The 27293-nt window shown below is 37.7% G+C and overlaps 5 protein-coding genes across 7 annotated transcripts; 2 read left to right on the forward strand and 3 right to left on the reverse strand.

Moving 5' to 3' along the window:
- Nucleotides 1–3519: 3519 nt before the first annotated feature.
- On the forward strand, nt 3520–5940 carry LOC119998817 (L-ascorbate oxidase-like). The gene is made up of 4 exons (XM_038846262.1): nt 3520–3868; nt 3962–4054; nt 4252–4641; nt 4730–5940. The coding sequence occupies exons 1-4, from the start codon at nt 3605–3607 to the stop codon at nt 5690–5692; spliced, it is 1710 nt and encodes a 569-aa protein (XP_038702190.1). The 5' UTR covers nt 3520–3604; the 3' UTR covers nt 5693–5940.
- A 1843-nt stretch (nt 5941–7783) lies between these two features.
- Nucleotides 7784–10018, forward strand: LOC119998998 (photosynthetic NDH subunit of lumenal location 4, chloroplastic). Of its 3 annotated transcripts, none has more exons than XM_038846487.1 (6): nt 7784–8219; nt 8352–8444; nt 8743–8803; nt 8896–8964; nt 9202–9330; nt 9597–10018. In XM_038846487.1, the coding sequence occupies exons 1-5, from the start codon at nt 7863–7865 to the stop codon at nt 9279–9281; spliced, it is 660 nt and encodes a 219-aa protein (XP_038702415.1). In that variant the 5' UTR covers nt 7784–7862; the 3' UTR covers nt 9282–9330; nt 9597–10018. The 3 variants fall into 3 exon arrangements, with proteins under 3 accessions (XP_038702415.1, XP_038702413.1, XP_038702414.1); XM_038846485.1 differs by having other exon boundaries at nt 7785–8219; nt 9584–9991; XM_038846486.1 differs by lacking the exon at nt 9597–10018 and having other exon boundaries at nt 7785–8219; nt 9202–9445.
- A 1210-nt stretch (nt 10019–11228) lies between these two features.
- LOC119999064 (heavy metal-associated isoprenylated plant protein 23-like) lies at nt 11229–12224 on the reverse strand. The gene is made up of 3 exons (XM_038846572.1): nt 11895–12224; nt 11842–11843; nt 11229–11727 (listed from the first exon to the last, which is right to left on the reverse strand). Exons 1-3 carry the CDS (start codon nt 12053–12055, stop codon nt 11429–11431), a joined length of 462 nt encoding a protein of 153 aa, XP_038702500.1. The 5' UTR covers nt 12056–12224; the 3' UTR covers nt 11229–11428.
- A 1064-nt stretch (nt 12225–13288) lies between these two features.
- On the reverse strand, nt 13289–13996 carry LOC119999114 (E3 ubiquitin-protein ligase Topors-like). The gene has a single exon (XM_038846635.1). It carries the CDS (start codon nt 13994–13996, stop codon nt 13289–13291), a length of 708 nt encoding a protein of 235 aa, XP_038702563.1.
- A 1642-nt stretch (nt 13997–15638) lies between these two features.
- On the reverse strand, nt 15639–26792 carry LOC119998498 (protein CELLULOSE SYNTHASE INTERACTIVE 1-like). Its single transcript, XM_038845850.1, has 8 exons — nt 26637–26792; nt 25790–25949; nt 25053–25126; nt 20867–23921; nt 18122–20666; nt 16926–17380; nt 16153–16269; nt 15639–16034 (listed from the first exon to the last, which is right to left on the reverse strand). Exons 2-8 carry the CDS (start codon nt 25853–25855, stop codon nt 15885–15887), a joined length of 6462 nt encoding a protein of 2153 aa, XP_038701778.1. The 5' UTR covers nt 25856–25949; nt 26637–26792; the 3' UTR covers nt 15639–15884.
- Between the last annotated feature and the right edge of the window lie 501 nt (nt 26793–27293).

Genomic DNA, 27293 nt, shown 5'->3' on the forward strand with positions numbered 1-27293 from the left:
ACTAGCTCATGAACTGACCAGCTCCACTAGTCCAAACGGAAAGCATGGTGTTTTTGCACAAGTAATTAATAATCCTATCTATTGTATGACTTGGCAAAACGATGAACAAGAAGAAATTTGTTAGAAAATCCACGACAAACTCATATTGTTTATTTTAGGTTTGAACTCGCACAACTTTGTTTTTCTTAATCGTTGTTCATGATACTTTAGTTCAAAAAATACTTTAATTGAGTGAGAGGCAGTGGATTTTTACTTATAAAGCATTTGATTGTATTATGTTAGTTCGATGTGTGATTTTCAATCCTCACCCCTCCACAAAGCGATTGTCAACATGTTTAAAGTATACACTCGATTTGATAGTTTTCAGGTTTGAGTCTCTCATCCCGTTTATTTTTTTATTTTTAAAAAAAAAAAGCAATATGAGAGGGAAACCCCAATGTTGGAATAGCACTAGAGAAAGATTTGTATAATTGAATTTCACACAGTAAAATCATGCAAAATGTTTATCAAAACTCAGTTTATAATAGCAGCCTAGCTCAATCCACCCTATGATGGGTCAATTTTGGAGATTATTAGCGAACCCACCTACTTGTATACATATATATACTACATACATTGATACATACATATCCCATCTAGCTACTTGTCTTAAAATTAATTGCTTGGTCAAAGCAGACGAAGTTTCACTTCACGTATGAAGCAACTTGATTCCTGCCCTGCCCCAGTTGGACCAAAATATCAAACGACAAATGACATGTAATCCATTAGTTTGGTAACCCATGAAACCCAATAGGTTTATTCTATTGTTTTTTAAAATTCTATTAAAAAAAACAATAGAATTAAGATTTACCTAATGAAACTCATCGATAATGGATATTGTTAGAAAGAGCTTTATACGTTAATTCTGAATATGTAATTTTTTTAAAAATCTAATATGTATTTTAAGAGTTAAAATGTTTTCAAATTTCATTTAGAAGGCTTGAGCTACCACTATATCGGCTACCTAGCACTACTGAATACCAAATCCAACATATATATATATATATATATACATATATACCAATTCATCATTTCTGGGAAACGAATGAATGAAGAGAGGGGAAGAAGTATAATTAAACGATTACTTCAACGCGTTATATTACAAAGACAAAAACAGACAGACAGAGACGAAAATTAAGGTTGACAACAACCAATTCCTCCATATTCAACAGGAACAAAATATTATTATGATCTGTATCTAGGCTTGTTTCCTCTTTGTACTTAGTTCATGCCATCTCACCAGATTCCCTATTGTTTCCTCCTGTTTGGCTGTCTATTTGCTCTTTATATATATCGATACTTATAAAAAAAATAATATATTATTCTTATTAGTTTCTTTCAATTCAAGTAAAATAATTAAAAACATACCAAAACTTGCTTTCACACTACATGTTTTAATAAATAATTAAAGTAAAATTTCCCATAAAAAGCACTCTAAATCTGTTAACATAAATAGATTATTTCATTTTCTAATCATTAATAACTCATTTTTCTCGAAGATAACATCCCATAGTAACTCTGCAGATAAACGTGCTTCTACGAGAGTATTATTGGGATGGATGATCCTTATAAGAACTGTATGAGTTTGATGTATCCACGAAAATCGGACAATCCAAAAGAAATAATATTATTGATGTATACATGGACAGAAAATTTTAATATAAACGCCACGCATGAAAGATGACGGACAACATAATAAATGTGTGACTCCCACTTATGTTGTGGTTTATTACAACCATTGGATTTTGGTCTACAAACTTGATCTATACTTTTTGGTCCACATAGGAGAATTCTTGTATATATATATATACATATATATATATATTATTTTCTTTTTATCTTCCCGGAAAGTTCATGCAACGCGGTTTCTAGAATAATGTCAACGTGAAAAGAAGGAAAGTTTGAAAGTAAAGGGTAGAGAGGCAGACTTTTCCTTTTTATGATATAATAATAGTCAAATTAAAAACAAATAGTATCTTGTGAATTGGTCAACATTGAACGTGACAACTACTCATATTTTAGTTTTTGTTTGACATTGATATTACGTAGGAAAAAAAAAACCTTAGTGGAAAAAACATTTATGTGTAGGGTTTCAAGTTTTAACTCTCTACCTTAACATATTAAGGTGTTTGACGAGAGCGTTATTTTTTAACCGAGAATGATATCGTATAAGTTTGTCATTTGAACATATGATATGTGTCTAAACTCATGTCATCGAGCCTGCACGCATATAAATGGGTCAGAGCTTAGTGCGTGATCATAAGGAGTTTTTTTTTTTAATAAATAGCATTATTGTATATTTTTATTAGGCATATAACAACCTATTATAATTTTTTAACAAAATAATACCTTATCGCAAATTCCAATAATGGAAACATCCATGAGACTTGAACCGATCTCCCGTTTGCGTTAAGAGTTAGCGCGGTCAAATTCACCATCTCAACTAACGACCCGTTGTTAAGAATTGTGGAAGTCGTCAAATGTTAATACACAACATTAGATCCAACATCTAGATCCTAATATTAGTAATAGATGTATATTCCTCCCTCGACTTTTAAGGTATACATTCGACTTGGTAGTACCCAAGTTCGAGTCTCGCATCCCGGTTATGTAAAAGAAAAAACATAAGATAAGACCTAGCCAATTGAACTTCACACTCAATCTATGTACCATGCAAAATGCTTATCAAAACTCGGTTTGCCATTTGAGTAGCCTACCCCCAATCCTCCCTATCAACATGTCAATTTTGGGCATTATTTATCAACCCACCTACTTGTCCATACTACATAAACCTATCCCCTCCCACTTGTCTTAAAATTAATTGCTTGGTCAAAGCAAACGAAGGTTCACTTCACATACGAAGCAACAAGACTCCTGCCCCAATTGGACCAAAATACCAAATCCAACCAGCACTGTATAACATATGATTGAATCAAAATACGGAAATAGCGCTAGGTACCTCATATAGTGGTAGTTTATGGGAGTCAAAGTCTCTTAAACGAAATTTTAAAACGTTTTAACTCTCAAAATACATATTAGATTTTTTTTAAAAAAAATTATATATTCAGAATCAACTCATAAATCTCTTCCCAACAAGATCCATTGTTGATGAGTTTTATTGAGTGGATCTTAATTCCATTATTTTTTCAATGGAATTTCAAAAACAATGGATTTAAAACTAAAATAATGAATTTTGACAGTACTTTAAAAAACAATGAAATTTATATTAAAACAATAAATTTTGTAGAATGAATGAACTGTAACTATTTCAATATACATAATATCTAATATTATTTGGTATTTTTGCCTTGTAATATCGACCTAGCTTTGATTCCTTCTCCTCCCAAAAGAGATAAGATAAACGTCTACGCGGTGCTTTGCACATTACTTTGACCAGATTTATACACACACACACACACACACACATATATATATATATATATGTATATTTGCATATATATAGACCTAAAGAGCGAAGCGTTGTAGATTACAATTGCAGAACTACATTTAAATTCATATATCAGAGAGGGAGAGAGAGGTTCAGCTTTTGCATTGCAGAAGAAACATGAGCAAACTAGTACTGCTGGTCTTGTGTTTTTCTGTGTTTTTGATAAATTTTAGAACAACAGAGGCTCGGATTCGACACTATAAATGGGAGGTGAAGTATGAGTTCAAGTCCCCTGATTGCTATAGAAAGCTGGTTATCGCCATCAATGGCAAAACTCCAGGTCCAACAATCTTGGCTCAACAAAACGACACCATCATCGTTGAGCTCAAGAACAGTTTGCTTACAGAGAATGTTGCAATCCATTGGCATGGAATTAGACAGGTAGAATTAGAGAGCAATTTCAATATCTCATTGCAAGAAAACTTCATAATTTAGCTTTTTATGGTCTCTGAGACAATTGGGTCCTGTTTACAGATTGGAACACCTTGGTTTGATGGAACAGAGGGGGTGACTCAGTGTCCAATTCTTCCTGGAGAAACATTCAAGTATCAGTTTGTTGTTGATAGAGTGAGTTCTTCTTCTACTCTGCTCTTAATAGGGATCCCAGTATCCCGACTGCTGCTGAGTAATAGGCACATAATTTCCATTGCGTCCAGCTCAAAAGCTCGGATAACTGGGATCCCAACTGCTGAGATATTTATCATTTTTTGAAAATATTTACAGTTTTTCACTTGTAATGACCTTTTTGAAATCTGTTTTTGTAGCCTGGGACATACTTGTACCATGCACACTATGGTATGCAGAGAGAAGCAGGGCTATATGGTTCGATCCGGGTATCGGTTCCCGATGGAGTTTCGGAACCATTTGCCTACGATTACGATCGAAGCATCATCCTCAACGATTGGTACCATAAGAGCACTTATGAACAGGCAACTGGATTGTCCTCCATTCCTTTTGCTTGGGTTGGTGAGCCTCAGTCACTTCTGATTCAAGGAAAAGGAAAATTCGATTGTGCTTCTGTGACACAGCCCAACGTCTGTAATGCAACAAATCCTGAATGCTCATTCTACACCATGACAGTAATTCCTGGCAAAACATATAGATTGAGAATTGCTAGCTTGACTGCTCTATCAGCTCTCAGTTTCCAAATAGAGGTAAAGTTCTAAATCATCTTCGCCTAAATCGTTTGTTTTCGCCCACGTCACAAATGCGCATGACTAATGATGTGATTATGTTGTGCAGGGCCATAACATGACTGTTGTTGAGGCAGATGGACACTATGTGGAACCATTTGTTGTGCAGAACCTATTCATATACTCAGGAGAGACATACTCAGTCCTAGTAAAAACAGACCAAGACCCATCAAGGAATTACTGGGCAACCACAAACGTTGTTAGCAGAAATGCCACTGCCTCAGCCCCACCTGGTTTGGCCATTCTCAATTACTACCCAAACCATCCAAAACGATCTCCTCCAACAACACCACCATCAGGACCTTTCTGGGACGACGTTAAACCACGTTTTCAGCAAAGTCTAGCCATCAAATCACACAGAGATTTCGTTCACACAATTCCACAAACACCTGATAGAGTGATTGTTCTTCTCAACACCCAGAACGAAGTCGACGGCCGGAGACGGTGGTCAGTCAATAATGTCTCATATAACATCCCTCACACACCTTATTTGATTGCTCTGAAACAAAACAAAACCCATCTCTTCAATCAAGCCCCACCTCCAGAAGGATATGATTTTGTCAACTATGATATCTACAAAAGACAAAATAACTCCAATGCCACTTCAAGCGATTCCATTTACAGGCTGAAATTCAATTCAACAGTGGATATTATACTGCAGAATGCGAACACTATGGTTGTGAACAACAGCGAGACACATCCATGGCATCTACACGGACACGATTTCTGGGTTCTGGGTTACGGGGAAGGGAAATTCGACATCAACAATGATCCCAAGAAGTACAATTTAGTGAATCCAATAATGAAGAACACAGTGCCTTTGCATCCTTATGGTTGGACTGCATTGAGGTTTATTGCTGATAATCCAGGAGTTTGGGCATTCCATTGCCATATAGAATCTCATTTCTATATGGGAATGGGAGTTGTGTTCGAAGAGGGGATTGAAGGGGTGGGAAAGTTACCTTCTTCAATCATGGGTTGTGGTAAAACCAAAGAATCCCACAATCCATAGTCAAATTTTCTTGATTGCGAAGTTGCAGAAGATGGGGACAAGCAGTCTGTGTCTTCTTGTGGAATTGAAGTGAGCGATTCAACTGGGTTTATTCAAAGTCAACTGTTCGGTTTGACCAGAGACTTTGATGTAATAATTCTGTATAATTGGTTATAATTCTTTTTTTTTGTTAATAATTCATGAAGATGTATACATGTATCATTGATATCTTGCTTTAATGAAATCATCTTACTTTAGGGTTTATACAATTTGAGACTGAATTTCAATTTTTTAATTTCTTTTTCACAAATCTGTGGTTGTTAAATGATTGGAAATCATATAGAAAACACAATAAACATGTCTCTAGAGTCAAACAGTATGGACTCGAGAGGTCATGAGATCGATTCTCACTTGGAACAATATCGTGTGATTATGAGTTGAGTTTTAATTTATATACGCACATGACGGTCCCGAGTTTTATACCCATATCAAATTGTGTAAAAGACTAAAAGGTGCCCAAAAAAAGTAATGGTCAATGCTCTAGCTCTTCCTTGTCTTTGTCTACAGAGTACATGATTGATTTCATTGATATTTTGTTTGGACCAGAAAAGCTATGTAGATTAGAAGAAAAAATGGATGCCATGATTAACCCATTCATTGAATTCAGAGATTATAAGAAATCGATGCTTATGACTAACCCTTCTTCAGACCCAAGAACACAACAAGACGTCAAGTGACAAGTGATGTTTTCAAAGAAAAAGAAGTCTACAAAAAGTGATGTAACACCTATCCGTGTAAGGAACGTGGAGCAACAATAGCCAAGTAAAGGATGAGCCATGGCTGAAAAGATTTCTTGCCAAGGTGAAGTTCAAATGTAAATTAATAGCTTGGCAACCTACAATGAGTGAAGAAAGCACCTTTTGTAGCGCATCGGCTACATTCTTGTTCTGCTCATCAACCGTTCGACCAAATGCCTTCTCCGATATTGAGGTTGCGTTTGGTAGGGCGTGTGCCCAGCAATCAATATCGCTAGCAAAAAATGTTGGAACACACCCTGCAACAAAACTACGCTTATAAGTTGAGAGTATTTTTATACACTACTAATTTTTCTCTCCATACCCCTTGCAACCCCTTCGTCTTCTATCACTCTTGTTATTGAGGTTTTTGTTCGCCCCAACAACCCCAATGGTGTAGTAGTAGTGGCTCTCCCCCACACCAATCAAGTCAAGGGTTCGAGTCACGGAGGGATTGTTGGGGTGAACAAAAACCTCAACAACAACTCTCGTCTCTTGTTAGATCTCTTGATTATGAAGATCACTTTCACATCAAGAACAAATACATGAGAAGCTTAACTATTATGTAAGTTGAAACAATTTGTCCCCAGGAAAGCATGAAGGCTGACACGAGACAAATAAAAAATTACATTATGTAAAATGCTATGTGCACTAGTCTTTCCCCGGATCCCTTATTCATTGGTCCATAGAATCAATTACAGAAAATTAAACTACTATGTTTTAATACTTAATGTAGAAAACGGATCAAAGGGATGAACTGCATCAATACCTTACAGAAAGAACAAACAGATGGGAAACTCTGAAAACGCATACTTATTTTATTTAAAGACCACTCACTACCCTATTTAAACAAAAACAAGTAACTTCCGTTAAAATTACAAATGTTAATTTGACTAAAATTTCTATTAATTATTAAAACTCCTAATAATTCCATTGGAAATCTATTTCTAATAAGAAAAGAAAATAATTAAATTTACTCTCCTAATTTCTAAAGGAAACTAGAAAACCTTGTTGTACATCAACACTCTTGTAGAAGAGTATTGATGTATTAACCCCACAATGATCATGTTAAAATCAATGGTTATGAAGGGGTGGGACAGGATAGGGTTTATCCGGTTGGAAGGGGTGGGACCTCGAACGGTCCTAACCTGACTCACGAGTACTTGATTTTCTTCTTGAATTGGGGCATTATCCGTGCCCTGACCCGTAAAACCAAGTAATATCCAGTATCCATACCCGGTCAAACCCACCTCATCATGGCCCATGGATCGATCAAGCCTCTTATCCAAACCCAACGATCAGTTTTTCCCTCCAACCATGTCCCCTTCGTTGCTATCCATCTCTTTCTTGTTAAACTATTTCAACCGCAAAATCTCAAAAACCTCTCACACTCAACAATGGCGCTCTCTGCTCTTTCCATCACAGCCCCCAAATCCATTTCTCTCAAACCCACGTCCTCTATTTCCCGATTTTCTTGTAATTCCTCTTCTCCTACTCCTTCGCATAAATGCCAAGCAAAACCCTCTCTGGACAAACTTTCGGCGGCAATGAAGGCTGTATTCAATGTGGGAATTGGGAGCTTAGCAGCTTCACTTGTTGTTCTATCTCCGTTGGATGCTGATGCTACCCGGATCGAGTATTTCGCCACCACTGCAGAGCCTTTGTGTGAGTTCAAATTTGTTCCTTCTGGGCTTGGGTACTGCGATGTATTGGTGGGTTCCGGTGAGGAGGTCCCATACAACGAGCTCATCAACGTGAGTTCATCAATTCATCTATATATATATATATATATATATATATATATATATATTGGCAATTGCAATTTTATCTGATATTGTCATTTTTTTTCTCTTTCTTTTTGAGTTGATTTTTGAAACGCAATGCAGATTCACTACACTGCAAGGTTTGCTGATGGGATAGTCTTTAACAGTAGCTACAAATGGGGAAGGCCTCTCACTATGCGTCTCGGTATGGGCAAGGTAGAGCATGAAGGATAGCGTATAACCATTGATTCTTATGAGTGGAGATATAATTTTTTTTGCCATTTTATTTTGCAATGGATGATGCTTAGTTGTTTTCAACTAGGATTAATCATCTATATGTTGGTATTGTCTTTGTTATAAGGCTAAAGTTGCAAGCTGAATCTGTTTAGGCCAAGATTTGGCACTTTTGCTCTTGTAAATTGTTCTCTTCTTCTATGATCAACCACATATTGGGTATATATAGACTGGCGTAACTTCTTGTTTTATTCTTTTGTTCTCACTTCGTATTGATCAGGTCATTAGGGGACTGGACCAGGGAATTCTAGGGGGTGAAGGAGTACCTCCAATGCTATTAGGTATAAGTTCAACAATAATTATTAAACTTCTGCATCATTTTTCTATTGTCTTCTTCTCCTATTATGAAATCTTGTCCCTTCCAATTGTACAGGCGGAAAACGTAAGCTCCACATCCCTCCAGAATTAGCGTATGGGCCAGAACCAGCTGGATGCTTCTCTGGTGAGTTTTCTATGTGACTGGACCTATAATTCAAAAATGTCATATAATGGACCAGATTTCTTCGTCACTGGCTTGTGGTCTTTACTTCGTCTTAAGAATACATAATTTGTCTAGCATGATTGCTTGAGTTTTGATAACCTATTCATTTTACCTGAGAAAGAATAAAAAACAGAAGCTGATGTTTTGTCCAATATTGCAATTATTAAGATACTGATGCCTGTCATATTGTTCATACAGGGGATTGTAATATACCCGCCAACGCAACTCTTGTCTATGACATTAAGTTTGTTGAAATCTACTCGGGAAATAGAAAGTGAAGCCAGGCTGTATGCTAATATGAATGTATGAGAAAGCCATGTAGATCATGTAAGTCACCCGACTCTTTGCTTCCTAAAATATTATGGGGTAGAAGTTTTGATATGGGAATCTGATTATAGTCCATTCAACTGCAAAACAAGATATCAATATATTGCAGTGGTCCTTTTTTTTTAAAAATGGTTACACTTTTCTTAAAAATTTATGGATCAATGTGGGTGCCACCAAATGCATGCTCAGTTTGAGGCGTAGGGTTGAAATAGGAGTGTAAACTAGATTTAATGATAGGATGGTTTGCTTGTAGCATTTACATGCAGGAGAGAGCAATACTGCAAAATTGATCCCACTCAACTTGGATTATGGTGAACTGAGTTTTTGCGGAAGACTAGCAATCAGCCTGTATCTAATAGGAAGGATAGATGCTGTTGCTAAGTGGATCCAGAGCAGTTACAGTTGGAGAATGTCAACCTGAAATGGTCCAGTCGGGTTTGGATTATGTTAGCTTTTGAGGTTGATCTACCTCAGTTGTTCTGGTTATTCAAATATCTTGAGGTCTCTGTACCATAGTAATACTAGTGCAGCATCAGAAGGATCCCCCTTATAAAAAATAAAATAAAAAAGACGGATCTGATCCAAAAATAACATGAAAGACTTGAAGCCAAAACTTGTGCCAACATCCCGTACCTTGTCAACTCATATGGTCGCGCTTGAAGCTGGGATTTCCTCTGTTCTTTTTTTGTGATAATTGATCAATTTGATTGATTATACTACTCATGTGACTCTTTCTTGATTGTAGAATGGATTATAGACATAATCTGTCCTCTGCTAAGAGTTGTTTTTTTTTCCTTTCCTTAGAAGTAGTCTTTTAGTCTGTTAAGGCACTGTTAATCAACCGAAATGGTTGTCTGTTTGGTATGATATGAATACATTACCAACATATATTCATGCATCCCTTTTTGTGCATTTATAGTTATACTCTAATATTCTATACATACATAACAATTCAGCCTAAATTACTGTCAGCATCTTCCGGTCCAGTAAAGTTATGCTTAAACATCAGCATAACTTAAAGCACATAAACCGAACAACTGCTTGTATCACTGATATAGGACTAGTGGCACAAGTAATTACCAAGAGAATTGCACGAAATTTGGTTGGGAGACTCGTTTCGACGTGGTTATCAAAACTAGTGCTGCGCCAATAGTCCCACCCTATTTTTGTCAAATTTTACTATTTGGGTCCTCAAATGGGACTTTTAGGGCTTTAGAGACATTTCAGAATTTCGTGTTTTTCGTTCCTTTATGGTTGTAGCCGTCCCTAGTGCTCATTATATACTGTCTGTGAAGAAATTAATCAGAACTTGAGAGTGTTTTCTCTTTATTTGGTGGATTCCAGTGTTGTTTTCTAGGTTTAACGTTGGTTAGCCTTCATTGTTTATTTTCGCCTGCGTCAGCTACAAGTATGGTTAGGTGGAAATGGCTCTTTTCCTTGAAGTTTCAAAGTGAACTTTTTTTTTCCAGTTGATTGTATGCTCTTTTGAAATAAAATGTATAGCACATGGACATGGAAGTTGAAACTCTCTGCTTGTGGGACTCAATCTGGTCTCTTTACGCTTCCTTTGGATTAGAGAAAGAGAGAGGAAAAGGTAAAAAATATATATTCTTTACTCATGTTTACAGAGTGAGAAAATTCTCTTCTTTGCTTTTGTTCCATGGAGGAGCCAAAATGGGTTTGCAAATCTGCATCAGACGACAGGACAAAAGTATTTCTCCAAGTAGGAATCGAATGAAAGACCTCCCGAGTTCGTACGATTAAGCCCCAGAGTGAGTTACCAACTAAGTTATCACCTAAATGGTTAAATACAGCTTATACATGCATATATCACCTTCAAGCACAAAAGAGAAATCAGAAAACCGTGAACAAGGAGAAATAAAGGTACTAAACATAAGTGCCTTTAGAGTAACTTTAACCACCCACATTATTTTTCCTCTAATATCCAACACTAACCTAGATTTCTAGTCCCACCAAGACCAACCTCTGCAAAACTACAGGCATTTGGGTTGTCATCTCTGAAACCCTATATTAGAACTTTTACACTGATGCTTCTGGATACAAAGAACATTAATTAGGGTAGATTTCTCTTGTTGAGTTACATGAGTGAGCAGGCATTTGGGTTATCATCACTGAACATGGAGATGTAAGGATCTTCATATCTGGTCAAAGTAGCATTTGTTGCAGTGTTCTCTACCTTCCTGACATAACCAGGAGGTACCGTCTTGTCATAATGTTGAGCTGTGTAAGGCTGAGCCACCAGATTGTATGGAACATAAGGCCATATCTCTGCTTTCTTCCCTGTTGACTTTGCTTTCTTCAACACCTTGTCTGCTTCAACAAACCCAGTTACAGTCACCTTCTGTTGCTTCCTGTTTACTTCCACCTTCTTAACTCCTGCACCACATTCACAGAAACCCAAAAAAAAACTAGGGGTGTTAAAAAAAACCGTAAAACCCTAACCCATCGTCAAACCGACCGAAATAACTGATCGTAACCGACCGTTTATACCCCTATTAGATTGTCACAAAAGAAATGCAGCAAGAGAAACAAAAAAGACATACCACTCATAGAAGAGAGTGTTCTTGACCTTAAGCTCACACCCATCACAGTCCATTCTGACCTTCAGTTCCACAGTCTGTAATTGCTTCTTCTTCTTCTTGTGTTTATGGCCTGCACTTCCTATTAAATCAGATATGTACTCCAGAGTACCTCGTACTCCCATTTGGGGTCTTTATCAGAGATGGGTTTTTGAAGAAAATCAAGTTTATGAAGGTGCCAATGCTTTTATTTTGGGAAAACCAAGAGAAGTTGCAAAAGGAAGTCCCCTGCAGTTGAATATGAAATTCCTTTCTTGGCTTAGAACAATCAAATAGCGAAGCTTCTTAAGGCCGGCCTGCTTGCTCTCTCCAACCTCCTTTACTTCCTATGACATCTTTCTTTAATGCAGGCCTACTGCTTATATAGGCCTTTTTCATCAGATTAAAAAAGCAAGTAAAGTAAATTATATATGTAAATAAATAAAGATGGTAGTAATCAGTTGGGTGATAATATAGTTGATGACATCTTTCTTTAATGCAGGACTACTGCTTGTATATGCCTTTTTCATCAGATTAAAAAAGCAAGTATAGTAAATTATATATGTAAATAAATAAAGATGGTAGTAATCACTTGGGTGAATCTCTAAGGGGTTAAACCATATGGATTCGGAAGGTCTTAACTTATGAGTTTGAATTCCATTGGGAATAATACTCTTGTGACCACGCACTGGGCTTGGACTCAAGTGTGAGAAACTTTGTGTGCGCAGCTTGACGAACTAGTTTAGACCCATATGTGATGCCCAAAAGGGAAACTCATATGGTGTAATTAGTCCCCAAAAGGCAGTAAACAAAAGCTTTATAGAATACATTGTTATTTTTGTTGCTCCTAATGAAGGTTGGCCTCAATTTTTTATAATCTGATACCTATATGTACTTAGCATTTCATTTTATAAGAACCTGCAAGCATGCTTGGTAGAATTCCGATTTAAATCTTGAGGGTCCATTTGAAGCAGAGCATAACACTTCGTATAGTATAAAATTATCCTTTAATGACATTATCCGGTGTAACACTCGAGATAGTATAACTTTATGTAAGATGAGATTTTATACAGGGCAGACTGTATAATATTTCAACACCTCTAACACGTTATAGAATAGGTCACATGTCAAATTCAAATGATAAAAAATATCCTCTTTAAGCAAAAAAAAAACCCTCTTTAAGCCTAAAATCCTACGATCTTATGATACCAAAACTATGTAAATCTATCTTAAAATTTAAACTATTTAAATCTATCTTAAAATTTCAATTTGATATGATCCTACTAAACTCCCTATTAAAATAGGGCAATCCATAAGATTCTACAATTTTACACGATTTTAACGAACTAAAAAATAAATAACTTTGTTAAAATGCACCGTCATTGGCGAGTGGAAGGATTGTTCGCGTAATCTCCATCATAAGCTTCAATGCTAAGGCCTGAAGCCAGGAATAGTTCAATCTCGTCCACGAAACGATTTGTTCTTTCTAGTATAAACGGCCTTGCTGCATCAGATACCAAAGTCTTGAACTCTTCTCGTATCATCCCGGATGTTTTTACATGTTTTTGCTCGTTTCTTCTCACGAAGGAATCAAACACACCAATGAGGTGATGCACAATGATATCAACATCTTCCACCTTCGTTAACGCTTGAACTTCTCTCTTCAACCAACTCTGGAGCCACTGATTTGACTGAAGATACTTCCCAGAATTCCAATAACTTGACACATCAAATGCAGCAGCAGCGTTTAAGATACCTGCAGGTTCAGTGCAGTAGCATTGTAATCTGTACTTGTGTGCTTTCGTAATAAAGGAAAAACTATCCCTAAAATTCTGGTTGACATAGCGCCGTTCGAACCAAGTTCCGTCGAATCCGCGGATTAGTGAATAATTTTCTGTGTTGCAGAGAGGGCAGTTTACAGAAGAAGGCGAGAGAGATTGCTTACTGGAAACGACTCTAGTCCACTGTACAATGCAATCGTAGCAAAACTTATGGAAACATTTGTCGAGATAAGACTCTTGAACGATGGGGCCGAGGCAGATCGGACATGGATTCGTGCCCTTTAAAGCCGCCGGAGTTAGTTCCATCTTCGTTAGCTTATGCTATGCAGTCTTCTCTACTTTTCTTTAGGGATTTGATGAAACCTCAAAGGACCTGGTAGATTTTCTTAGCCACACTCACTCACGTATGATATAAGAAAAAGAAAGAGAGATTGAAAACTCTTTGAAGTTTTTTTGATATTTTCCTACGGACTACAAGCAGGCTATTTATAGATATTTGACAATCTCCTAATAATGAAAGCAATAGGAAGTCAAATCCTATATGAACTTAGCCTATTAGCATAAGTCATAGAGATATCAATAAAAAGCGTCACAATTATCCTAATAATGGATGTGTCACTTTCTGGTTCAATCACAAGGTTTTGTTTTGTGGATCCTTACACTTACATCAATCAAGTGACAAGATCCACTATTGGGATAAATATTTTTTACTGGGATCCCTAACATTTTTGGCCTAATAGGGGAACCAATTTCCCCTGAAATTATGTTAAATCATGAATTAAAATGTGTGATTAAGTATTTTGATATTCATATATAATGTTAGAATATAATAGATTTTGGTAAAAAATTATAAAAACTAAATTCTAAACCCTAAATCTTAAACTTTAAACCCTAAATATACTAAAAATTAAGCGCTAAATTCTAAATCCTAGATACTAATTTCTAACTCCTAAACTCTAATATGTCGTTTTTTATAAAAAAAATTTCATGATTTAACATGATTTTTGGAGAAGAATTTGAGCTGGAATCGAAGTCCCTTCCATCCCTAATAACTTTCCTGTTATTAAGGTACAGATATAGCAATTAAATAAAAAAAAATATTCTCCTAGTAAAAACAACTGATTATCAGCTTTCTTGATCAACACGGTTCATCACGGCACCATGACTCAATCACCGTTTGTATGGATTTTGGACTTTAATTTGGTTACTCACCCCATCTTAATCTTGTGTCTTCGAGCCCTGTTGATCCTCATCAGACGCATTGAACATGCTTGCGAAAAATGTGGCCTCCACTCATAAGACAGTTTCGAAGCATGATACTCGTTAACGGATTTGAGAGCTCTACAATTCTCTAGAGTTTACAATTTACATCTAATAGTGAGGAAAAAGTCAGACAAATTTTAAAAATGAAAAAACAAAAATATGGTGTGATGTGGCACATCTCCCAAATCATTGGATTCAAATTGTACTCTAAAATTTTAAATGAATTACGGAGCCCTCATATCCCTCAATAACACATTTTATAGCATGATTTAAGATAATTTTCAAAGAGAATTGTAGCTAAAATTGGAGTCCAGAATTGGAGCGCACCCCTTATCCCGTCCATATGTAACTCTCCCTATCAACCTAAATTAATGAATATAAATAATATGCGGGATAAGTAAGAAAATGACCCATGTACTTTTTTTTGCTTTAAAAAAGCCTCTTAATTTTGTTTTTCACCTAACGACAAATTAAATTAGGCCAAAACTCAACGTATTACCACAATAGTATTACTCCCAATAAGAATCGAACCACTCATGACCATCCGAGTCTATACAGTTTGGCCCCAAAGAAATTCACCACTAAATTATGAACCAAGTGGTTTCTTCCATTTTTAATTTATGACCCAAGAGGAAACCACAGCATATAAAGTCATTTTCGATTTACATACACACCAGTATTGATATATTGGTACAAAAATTACAAAGTGACACATTTTACTATAAGAAAATACAGGTCACCAAAGAATACAACACCAATTGACTAATTGTTGCAACCATGTGTAAAGACCAAAACATCAAAATCTTCATTCTTCAGCAAGCTATATACACTCACATAATAAATAACCAAAAAAAAAAAACTGAAAGAATGACCTATTTGAACATGTTCTCTCCCTATATTTCCAGTTTGCTCTGAAAAATAATTATCTCAATCATGGTTGTTGCATGTTAGACCACTGGAATTCTATTTCCAAATTCCGTGATGGCCCGCTTTTGCTTTCTGGCAACAGAGTATATTCCCCAGCAACGGCACCAAGCATCACAACACGGTCGATCTGGATAGTTACCTTTCCGAAAGAACTCTGTTCACGGATCAATTTGACTGGGTTTAGCAAACGTATATATAAAAATATATAATATAAAGCTTGAATCTACAACACCATGATAATGGTTCTAGTTTTAGACAAAGGAAGTGATTACCTTTCCCATTTTGCTCTTATTCTTGCAAGAGATTTGAAGCTTTTGGCCTTTTGGAGGACTCTCAAAGGACCATGAAAAATTCTCATCCCACTCAGGATTAGGACCAGTTGATACAATCTGAAAATTTTACCAAGAAGTGTTCAGTTTAGTGTTAGTTACAACAGCACAAATTAAGAGGTCCAAAGACAACAGAAATCCAACGTTAGAAATGGGTAATGCAGCGTGAAATTCACATGATCTTTATATAGACAACACTGTTTTAAAATCTAATTTTGTTTGATCTGGATCATGAAGAATCCCAGAACTGCTAAACATAACTAAAAATAAGGCCAAACACCTGCAAGTCCAATGTAGAAACTCAAACTCTCTTTCAGCCAATAGCAAGGAGGCAGACACGGAGTCGTACTCCTGATCATTATTTTAGTCGGTTTCCAATTTCCAAATTGAACGGTATCAAATGAGCCAATGAGTGCTTTAGAAGATTTTGAACATCATGTTCCCCTAGTTTCCAGTTTATAAAGTACAATTAGTCTCTAGTCTGGTAAAACAAGTTAGCATGAGGCTTGAGCATTGCATTAAAATAATCCAGATCTCTTCCTTCTGTTCTCTTTTTCCATGATACCATTAAATTAATAAAAAATTTCAAAGAAAAGAAAAGGCCAAAAAAAAGGGCAACGACAAACACCCTCCTCCAAGTTAAATAAAATAAAGGAAATAAATAAGAAAAATCATAGGAAGCCAAAAAATAGTTAAAAGCATACGGAATGTCTTACCTTGGTTTGCCTAGGTGGAGTATTGCCAAGTGTAAGCTTGCAATAGACGCTCGGGTTTCCCACTGACTGCTTCATGTTATTGCCCCGCTTGATTATTACCACCAATGTCCCTGGCAAGCACTGCAGCAAAAATTCTGCCTTCTCTTGAAATCGAGGAGGGCCAGACTGAATTAAGTACTGCAACAATGGGATTGCATCAGCAGCAGCAATGGATTGAGCTCTTGAGACTTCTGCTGGGCATGCTGACCAAGCTTGCCTGAGAAGAAATAGTGCATCCAAGGCAGCTTCTTGAGTTGCCTCTGAGCCCGTCTTGAGTGATGTAACCAGGTGCGGTATACTGAGTGTTGCAGGCTCAGTGGCTCTCAAGCGAGGGAAGTTGCTAAATAGAGCATTGAGAGCTTTCAGATACTCCTCATTCACAGTTCCAGTGGCCCATAAATCCTTTTCAATGGCAGCTGAAAGATGAGAAGAGGATGTCACTGTACAAATAAAAAATGCATATGCCCACACGTCATCTTCTGAGAACTAACAGATGTCCCAAATACTATATGACAACTTATGTACAAAAAATCAGTCCATTCATAAAGAAAAGGAAAAACAAACAAAACCATCATGACTGATCTCAAGTTATGTGTAAAGAATATAAAGGAATTAAGAGGGGGAAGCATATACGAAAAGTCTCCATTTGCATCCTCTGGTTGTAGTATCTCAAAGCATCAATTACAACGTCATGTGACATGTTCGATATCATAAAAGATTGCAAAGCTTTTCTAACCCTTTCACAATATCTGCAGAGGATTTATAAGTTATTACATACAGCTTCAAAATTGCTTCTCCGCAGGTTTTTTCTCCCCCCCAAGTTGCTTCACCATACAAGTTAAGAAGAGCCAAAATGAGAGAATGAAATAAACAAATAAAAGTCCCAATCTAATATCCACGTCAAATTGTGCTGAAAACCAGAGCCATGACCTTTGCGAATGAAAAATATCTAAGAAACAAGTACTACGGAGAATTACGTTACTATCTTTTTCTTGAGTAACAAAAAAGTTTGTTACTATCAATCAAGCATGAACAAGTAAAAAGCAACTTATGGTCCTATGGACAGTGGGACACAGTAAACAGCATAAATAGCAAAAATAACATTCTTTTCATATCAGCAAACACATACAAACCTGCAGTAATTAAATTTAACATACCGGTCATAGCTCTAACAGTTTCACTGGAAGCATACTCTTGGATGGTGTTATTAGAGAATAGAAGTTTAATAAACATTGCTGCCTGGCAAGACGTCTCTGGATCACTTGAACCAATTAGATCAAGTACAACCTGGACACCACCAGCCTCTGCAACTGCTCTTTTATTTGATCTGCTATACATTACAAGGTTCTGCAACGCACATATAGCTACAACTTTCATTTCTTCGGTAGGTTGTTCTTCAAGCACATTGACCAGAGCACGGCAAGCTGAAACAGAATCACTACTCCGAGCAAGGCCTTCATTCTGGAATAGATCTCCAAGAGCCAAAGTGGCCAGTAACCTTGCTTGCTGGGCTTGGGTTTGTGGATCCAAGAGATAATGAGATAAAGGCAAGATTGCAGATTTTATAGCTTTTGTTTCTCTAACCTTCACATTGTTGAGTAATACTTCCAGCAATCTTGCAGCTGTTTCCTCACACTGATGACAGCGAAGAAGTTCCAAAAGAGCCTCTATGGCGCCACTTTCAGCCATTGCTTGAGAACTTGTTCCATCATCACTTTCCAACACCAGAAGAGCATTCAATGCACCAATTACTGTACTCTCAGAGGCAGAACGGAGCATCCTTACCAGCACTGCAACAGGCACTTCCAAATAAAATTCTGTACTGAACTGCAAAATACTGGCCAAGACAGAAGCAGCAGATTCCCACAAGGCATGAGGGAGTGTAGGATCAGCTTGCAATATCACTTTGGACAACTCACCGACACCACCCTCTTTTGCAATTTCATTTGGCCAAGTTAGTGAAATGCTAACAAGAGCTTTAACGGCTCTCTGCCGTAATATGTGTATGCCAGAATCAAGAACTCGTATAAGGGGACAAATAACTTGTTGTGACACTGGATCCTTTTGAAGACGTTCTTCTGAGAGTAGATGAGATAGAAGCTCAGCAGCCAACTGCTGCACTGCTGGAGATGGAGAATCAAGCAAGGGGACAAGTGGTTCAATAGCTTGGTGAGAGGACAATATATAATCCGCACGGCATTGTGGATGCTCTAGAATATTAACTAGAACCTGCAGTGTGCTATGCTGTCCATCAGGCCCAAACTCCGGTCTTGTCAACAGCAAAAACAGGGGCTCAACAACTTTAGCAGCAGAGGGCCCCTTAGCAATGCTAGCATTATTGGTCAATATTCTAAGCAATTCTGCAAATGCAGCACAGAGAAAATCCGGTGCTTCATTGAGGATATCAAGTATGCTCTCAATTACCCGGGCTTTTACCATTTCCATTTTACAAGCTGGCCTGTCTTTCCCTAACTTCACAAGAGCTCTTGAAATAGCCTCATGAAGCACGTGATTCCTACCATATAAGAGGCCAACAAGCGGAATAACTGCACCATGTGCAGCAACTAGTTCTGCCAGTTGCTCATCATCTACAAGCTTATCCAGCGCACGGACGACTGATTGCTGTGCCGGACTGAACTCAGTTACAAGGAGGGACACCAAAGGCTCAACACAGCGTGCTGCTGCCACTGTGGACCTGATTCTTGTATTTCCAAAAAGAACACAACACAACTCAGCAGCATCCCCCTTCAGATCCAATGAACAATTTGAAGAAAGTATCCTGCACAGGACATCCACTGCATTCATCTCCACATCTGCAACAGCAAGGGCTTTCGCTGGGTTTTCACTCAATAACCTAACCAAAGCAGCAATAGCAGCATGCTGCTCTTTCTCCAAGCCACTACTAAGTATCTCCACTAAGGGTTGAACGGCTTGTCGGGAAGATTCTGCATTTCTAATGTGGTCAGCAGAAAATAAGCCTTCCAATGCTTTAGCAGCACTATACCTTGCACCTCTTCCACCTAAACGTAAAACTGCTACAAGTTGATTGACTGCACCAAATGCAGATTCATGTCTCCGGATATCAGCACTGCTAAATAGGATCCCTAACAGATCGGTAGCTGCCTCCTCAGTTGCATCTTGTGGACCAAGAGAAAGATACTTAGTTAGTGCTTCCAAAGCCCCAGATTCTACCATGACAATCTTATTTGATGAACATTCTTTTGCAAGCTGAGTCAAAAGCCCAAGTGCAAGAAAAGGTGCACCAGGACGATCAGGAATTGGTTTGAGAAGATCAACAAGAGCAGGTATTGCTTTCCGAGAAGTGGCACCAACCCTGATGTCTTCTACTCTGAACAGTCTCTCAAGCGCAACTTGCTCCGGATAACGCACCAAAGAGAACTCCTCTGATAACTCCAAAAGATCAAATATATCAACATCGGCACAACCGAGTAAGGAGATAAACCCAATTGCTGCCCCAGAATTCGCAACTGACAGAAGAGTCCCTCTGCTGCCATTACAGACTAGACTGGCTATTGCTTGTGCAGCAAAATACCTGGTCGCTGAGTCCTCAGATTTCAACAAATTTGCAAGTAACGGTATTGATTTCATTGTTTCAGGTGCTCGTATGATGTCTCTATCTTGAAATAAAATGGCTAGCATCAAACCGCAAACCCAAATGTTATTATCTTCTTTGAAATCATTCTGCATAGACAATTAAAACAGAGCAAACAAAAAACAATGTAAATAAAAATCATTTAGCTATGGTATAACAAACACCAATGTAATAATGGTATTTATGTTCTAGTGTGCCAATCCACAAACTACTAACAATCATATGATCAACATATCAGTCTTGAGTGAGCTGTATAAATAAATAATACAACAATAAAATAGATGAGTACCTGATATTGTGAAAAACCATGTACAATACGATCATTGAGGACCTCAAGTGCTCCAGCCTCCATAATACCTCCTTTGCACTTTTCATCATGACAAGCAAGAACAGAAAGTAGCCAAATGGCTAAGTTGACACCATAAATAACCGCTGTTCCTATATCAGATTCACCATTCTGGGCATTCTCCTTAAATTGCCTGCAAATACTAATGGCATCCTTGTCATCACCATCATCATTTCCCATATCAGTCTCCGTAATATCAAGCATTGCAACAAGTGCTTTAACAAGGTAAATACAAGAGTTTGATTGATTAAGATCTTCCACCACTCTCTGATGATTCACTTTGGCTGCACAAAGAAGAAGTGCAGTTCCTCCAATCTTGACCTTTGGGTTTGTGGAATTGATAACCCTTCCGGCAATCGATGATATGCATGCTGAGGCACGCACAATTGCCTCTCCTAGAACAATGGGCTGACCATGACAAAGCCTTGACACTATCTCAATAGCCTTATCTTGCAACATTTGTGTTGCATCAGCAATAGAAGAGACTATTGGGCTTATGCTGTTAGGATATTCTGCTAGAACTGCCCATGCAGGTTTTACGTGCCCAATAGCCCCATTCGATCTTGACAGAATAGCCAGTGCATCTAATGCTTCTGCTGTGGCAATGGAACTACTATTAACAGATTCCAGAAAAGAAACTAATGCAAGAACAGTTCCAGCACGATTGACACAATCAGTCAGCGCATAATCGATTTGACGAGAATCAAGCAGACGTGCAATTGCTGCTGCTGCATGGGTCTTTCCAGAGACAGTACCTTCTCGCAAAACCCTAGTAGCAGGCAGTATAATTTCTTCAGCAACAGCTTTCTCCGACACTTCACTATCCAAAATAAGATTTGCCAAAGCACATGTTGCCTGCTCCGCAACTTCCAGCACAGAAGAGTTAGCAAGCACAATTAAGGGTGACAACACATCTTGCGCAACAGCAGCAACATCCCTGTTTTCTTTAATTGACAGAAAAATTGCAGCAAGGCAATGAGAGGACTCTTTCAAGATATTTTCAGACTCAACATTTAGCAGCTTCATGGCTGACCATAAAGTTTTTACAGCAATACTACTTTCACGCAGGTCCTTCCGAACTTCAAAAATCCCAGCAAGAGCTGATGCCGACTTAGACTGAGTTTCTTCTTTAGTAGAGCTTAATATTTTAATCATTTTCTCCATTGCATCATTTGCAGCGCTGCCTTCGCGTAATATGTCATTGAAGGGAACCACAGAAAGCATACTTTTAAGAGCATCCAAAACATAAATTTTAGATTCGGGTAGATCACTTGTTAATAATGCCGTAAGCTGACTAATAGTCGCTGTATCAGACTTATGAATTAGATGGTTCAAAGTCTTTGCTGCAATTTCTTTCCCATTTGGGCTCCCATTCTTCAGCAGCCACAATAATGCAGGAACAGCATCGGCACTTTCAACACATGCACGTATATCTTCACTGTGATTGCAGAGGTTTCTAAGGATTGTAGCAGAATCTTCTTTAGCTTTTGGAGACCCTGCCTCGAGAATTTGAACAAGTGGAGGAATTCCTCCAGCAGCTGTGATGGCCCACTTACTTTCATCATTTTCGTTGGATAGAAGGCACAACAGTGCAACAGCACATTCTTGTTGTTGTTCAGATGAAAGCCCAAGAAGAGATATCAATAGCTGAACACCCCCACGACCTTGAAGCGCACGCCATAGGCTGCTTTCAGTGTTGCAAAGTGTGAGAAGAGCTCTTATAAGCTCATCCTGAACTTCATTAGCAGCCATCGTGATCAAACCAACCAGAAGTCGTTTTGCATCCGAGTTTGCAAGATTAACGGAGAGAATAGAATTGCCATACAAACTGGCAAGGGCTTCTATAGTCCGTTCCTGGACAAGAAATGGTAATCGAGGTTTACATTGACTAACCAAAGTCTGTTCAACCATCATAGGATCTGATGCTCTAGTCAATTCATCTTTGCCATCATATATCATCAGAGCAGAAGCTAAAGCCCCTAAGGTGTCAGCTGTCTGGGCAGGTGAAGAACAAGATTCCAGGCTTTGACCTAGGCTTGAGATGACATATGATAAACCCCCAGAAATATTTGCAAGAGCACACATGGCATTCTCCTGCAAAGCTTGGGCATACTCACCTTGCATGAATTCTTTAGAGGGAGCTATTGTAGCATTTATTAAAGCAGGGATGCCATTACAGTTAGCTATTTCTTTCCTTGCTTCTTTACACTGGGCAGAAAGAGACTTGAGAGCACCTGCAGCCTCTGCTCTAACTGAGGCTTCATTACCAGGCCCTAGCAGCTTAAGTAGTTGTTTTGTAGCCTCTGCAGCCAACACTTTCGAACAAACAGACGCATCCTCCATCATCATACATCCAAGAAGAAAACATACATTCGCGTGAGTGCTTGACTGTCCTGTTGTTAACAACTTGACTAGTATATCCACTCCTTCAGCCTGTACTGTTTCCGACCAGAATCCCTCAGTACTGCTAGACAGGTTTTTTAAAGTTCCAGTCAATAAATTATCAACCAAGTTTCCAGATTTGAGTCCATTTTTCAGCTGCTCCCAAAGCACTGGCACAACTCCTTCAGTGGAAAAAATTTTGGACCCAACATGATCCTTAGCACCACCTTGAGAAACCGCATAAATTGTCTTTGCTGCTGCTATCTGACCTTCTGCCGAACTGGACTTGAGGAGACCAAGCAACGGCGTAATGCATCCTCCAAGCAAGACTTTCACCCTAAGTTCATTCTCCTTACAGAGAGAGCCCAGAACAGTAGCAGCCTGTCTCTTTACCCCAAGTGATCCCGATCGGAGAAGTGAAACAAGTATTGGAACTGCTTGAGAGTGAGATCCAACGGCACTGAAAGCATTCTCGCGTGTATTAATAAGTTCATGCAACTGCCTCAAGGAATGCTCTTTCTCTTGCACAGATGAGGAACTCTGCCGCAACTGTTCTATGCATTGTGCAACACTTGCTAATGTTCCATCTGGATCCTCCATGCTACTGGTACGATCTCTGCAAAGGATCAACGGGTTCAAGACCATTGAGCAAAATCAATGATATTTATCATCATAGGAAGCCAACATCTTCTTATTTATAGTAACTTTTAGGGAAATACTCAGAATAATGGTGATCAGATAAATCATTAGATGACAAAACTATTAAAAAAGTATTGTTTGTACATTGGATGTTGCCTTCTCACTTCTCAGAAGATAAGCGTGAGACAGAAAGCCAATGACTGTATCATTCAAAAATCACAGTAAAATCAAAATCCTGACAGGCTACCCCAAGGTGCATTAGGTCTCCCAACGGACTCTATAATAAAAATAAATTCAAGTATATTCACCCCAAATAGCACTAAGTAGTTCCAAAATTGAATGTGAGAATGCCTTATATATAAGCACATAAACCTATCGAAGTATAAAGAATTAAATTTTCCTTTGAGTATTTGGCATGATGCTTTCTTGAGTTGAGTCTTATTGACTAATTTCTGAGATAGCATGGGAAAGAAAGAGCATTATATTGCTGCTCAAAAAAGAAAGGAAAAAAAAAGAGAGCATAACATTAAAATACAACAGATCCGAGTTGCTCACGGCCACCGGCCACCACTAGTAAAACAACTTCTGTTGTTTTAGATTTATCAAGAACATCCAGAACCATAATTATATAATTGCTCCATTGTCAACCCTTCCATTTTTGAATTCAAAGGATGTAAGGCATCTAGAAGGATCTGGCTGCAATAGGTTTCCAAACATCTAAAACTCCTTTGAAACAGAAAATTCTTGTCAAGGTAGCTCACTGCTTTAGAGCAGTTTATCAAATGAATATAAGTTACAGTAAAAGACACAGAAAGTAAGCAGTTTCTCTGCTCAGCTCTTTTTATGTAGAATTACTAGGAAACATATTGTCTAGAAAGAATTTTGCATGGCGCAATATGTGGCGATAGAGAGGCATTTACAAGAAATTGCCCCTTCCTGCCCAAGCAGATGGAAAGATAAATGGAAAAATGGAGAATTTTAAGCATCAATAAAAGAAAACGACAGCGGAACTGAGTGGCCAACATGTCAGACTCGGTTCTTTATACGCATCAAGTGTTTGCTGCTTAGTGCTTAGGCAATTTAATGCACTAATCAAGCAAAAACTGACCTTAAACCCATCTTCATAACTGAATGTGGAGTAGTGGGCTCAGAATCATGAAGTTTTGCCTCCATGGATTTTTCCTGCAATGGGGAATGGGGAAAACAATAAACTTGTTACAAAAAAACTAAAAGATTATCCAACTATTTACAGCCCAGCAGCTCAATCTCATTTGATTGAATAGTTGACCCAGCTCCTTCTTTCTATTAATTAAAAAAAAAGAGAGAGAGTTGCTCAAGCTAATTCCTGACACCATTAAAGGAGCTCCAAATGTAGCATATATCTCTTAATCTAATACCAATTAGAAAACAAAAAGACCAGTTGGGTGAATTGTTTAAACTGCGCTGATGCATTTCAGTAGAGAATGAGGCAGGCAGCATTGAGAATTACAAACTTAAATTAAAAAGCAGTCCAAAAAATAAAATAAGAAAAAGACCTTCAGTCAGTTTCATTATAAAAATGTAATGTTTCTTGTAATTGTCAAAAGACTCAAAACCAAATCCCTGAAACCCAACACTGGATCGAAACATAGCCAAAACCTCTGATAGAATTGGACAATAAAGTAACTGCCAATAATCAAGACCATTTGATCTAGCAAATCCAATACTTTCTTTCCTTCTATAATTCAAGAGGGATTATCTGAATGCACAAACCTGCACTAATTCTAGTCAAGAAGTGACAAAACCATCCCCATTCAACAAATATCAGCAATCTCATCGAAGCAATAAAAGAAGAGCATAAAATACCATGTCGTTATTGGCAAAGTTGCTGCCATTGTTAGCAGAAAACCTCCAACCTAGTGTAGCAGCCATTTTGTTTTACTTCAAGATTCCAAATCAAAAGTGGAGCTAAAGCCTCTCCCCACTCCAGATCTACCGTCCAGCCCAGTTAAAACATAAAAACCTCCTGTCCAAACAGAATTAAAGAAGCCACAATGATAATTTTAACACCATGCAATTGCAGATCAGATTGTCATCAGCATATTCATTGAAAAACTCAAACCCAATTGATTTAAACATAATTAACAGACAATAACAGCCCAAGTAATCGATAGTTAGAGGAACAGACAGACTAAATTTACGAGTAAAGACAGTTGAATCTCTATAAAGAGAAGTAATTTAACCAAGCATTTCATAGATCAATACGGAACGGTAAAAAAGAAGAAAATAAAAACAGAACTCTTCTCTACGAAGCAGTATAGGAGCAACATTATTCATTTCAATCAGAATTCGATGGAAAGAAACTTATTAAGGAGAACCAAACACTGAAGACATATTTCCCCGCAACCAAACAGAATCAAAACGAACGAATGAAACCGTGATTCAACAAACATGACAAAGTTTCTCCAGAATTAGAAAGAAAAACGGTAGATCGAATTCAACTGATCCGAGTCCGGACAAATTGATCGCTCCAATACAATGAATCAATAATCAAACCCCGAAAATAGCATAAATCTAACAACAGATTACTCACAATCCAACAAAACAAAGACTCCAGAGTTCAGTTCACAGAAACGACAAGTCGTCATAAATGCAAACAATCAACAGAAATCCAGTAGAGACAGAGTCAGTACTCAGTGGGCATTGCTTTTACCTTTTGGAGGTGGAGAATGAGAGAGATAGAGGAGGAAGATTGAAGCATCCGTAGATGTCGTAGAGAAGAAGATAAATAAAAAGCAATTGAGAGAGTTCTTCAGAGAGAGCGTGTAGTTGGCAGTTGCTTGTTTGCTTTCAGTTCATAGGCCATGGCCACCGACAAATGAAAGGTCGGGAACTTCGTGGCTCGGCTTCGCGTTCATTAATCGGCTCAGCCCAGTCATGTTTTGGCTTAAATTGACTATTCATTTTATTTTATTTATATGATTAAAATTGAATATTTCACTTGCCAACTATGTTAGTAAACATTTTATTCACATAAAATTGGGCAAATTATGACTTAGTAGACCACCCATCGTGTTTGGTCCAAAAAAATAAAGCTAATAAATTGACATTGTTGTGTCCATTTTTTCATCCATGGCCCATCATATTTTCTAAAAACTATACCTATGGGCCAACAAAAACAATTGCTCACTGATATTGTTCGATGTGACAAAAAAAAATATTTCATACTCATTAAAGTATTTAATATTAATGATTTAATCTAAAACTACTCAAGTCCAACTAACTTGTGATGAATTCATATAATTGAGGAAAATCAATTTAAACTCTCAATATTTATATGCCCTATAATTTATCTATATATTTGAAAATG

Source organism: Tripterygium wilfordii, chromosome 5 (genome assembly GCF_013401445.1).
Source record: "Tripterygium wilfordii isolate XIE 37 chromosome 5, ASM1340144v1, whole genome shotgun sequence".
Classification (NCBI taxonomy): Eukaryota; Viridiplantae; Streptophyta; class Magnoliopsida; order Celastrales; family Celastraceae; genus Tripterygium; species Tripterygium wilfordii.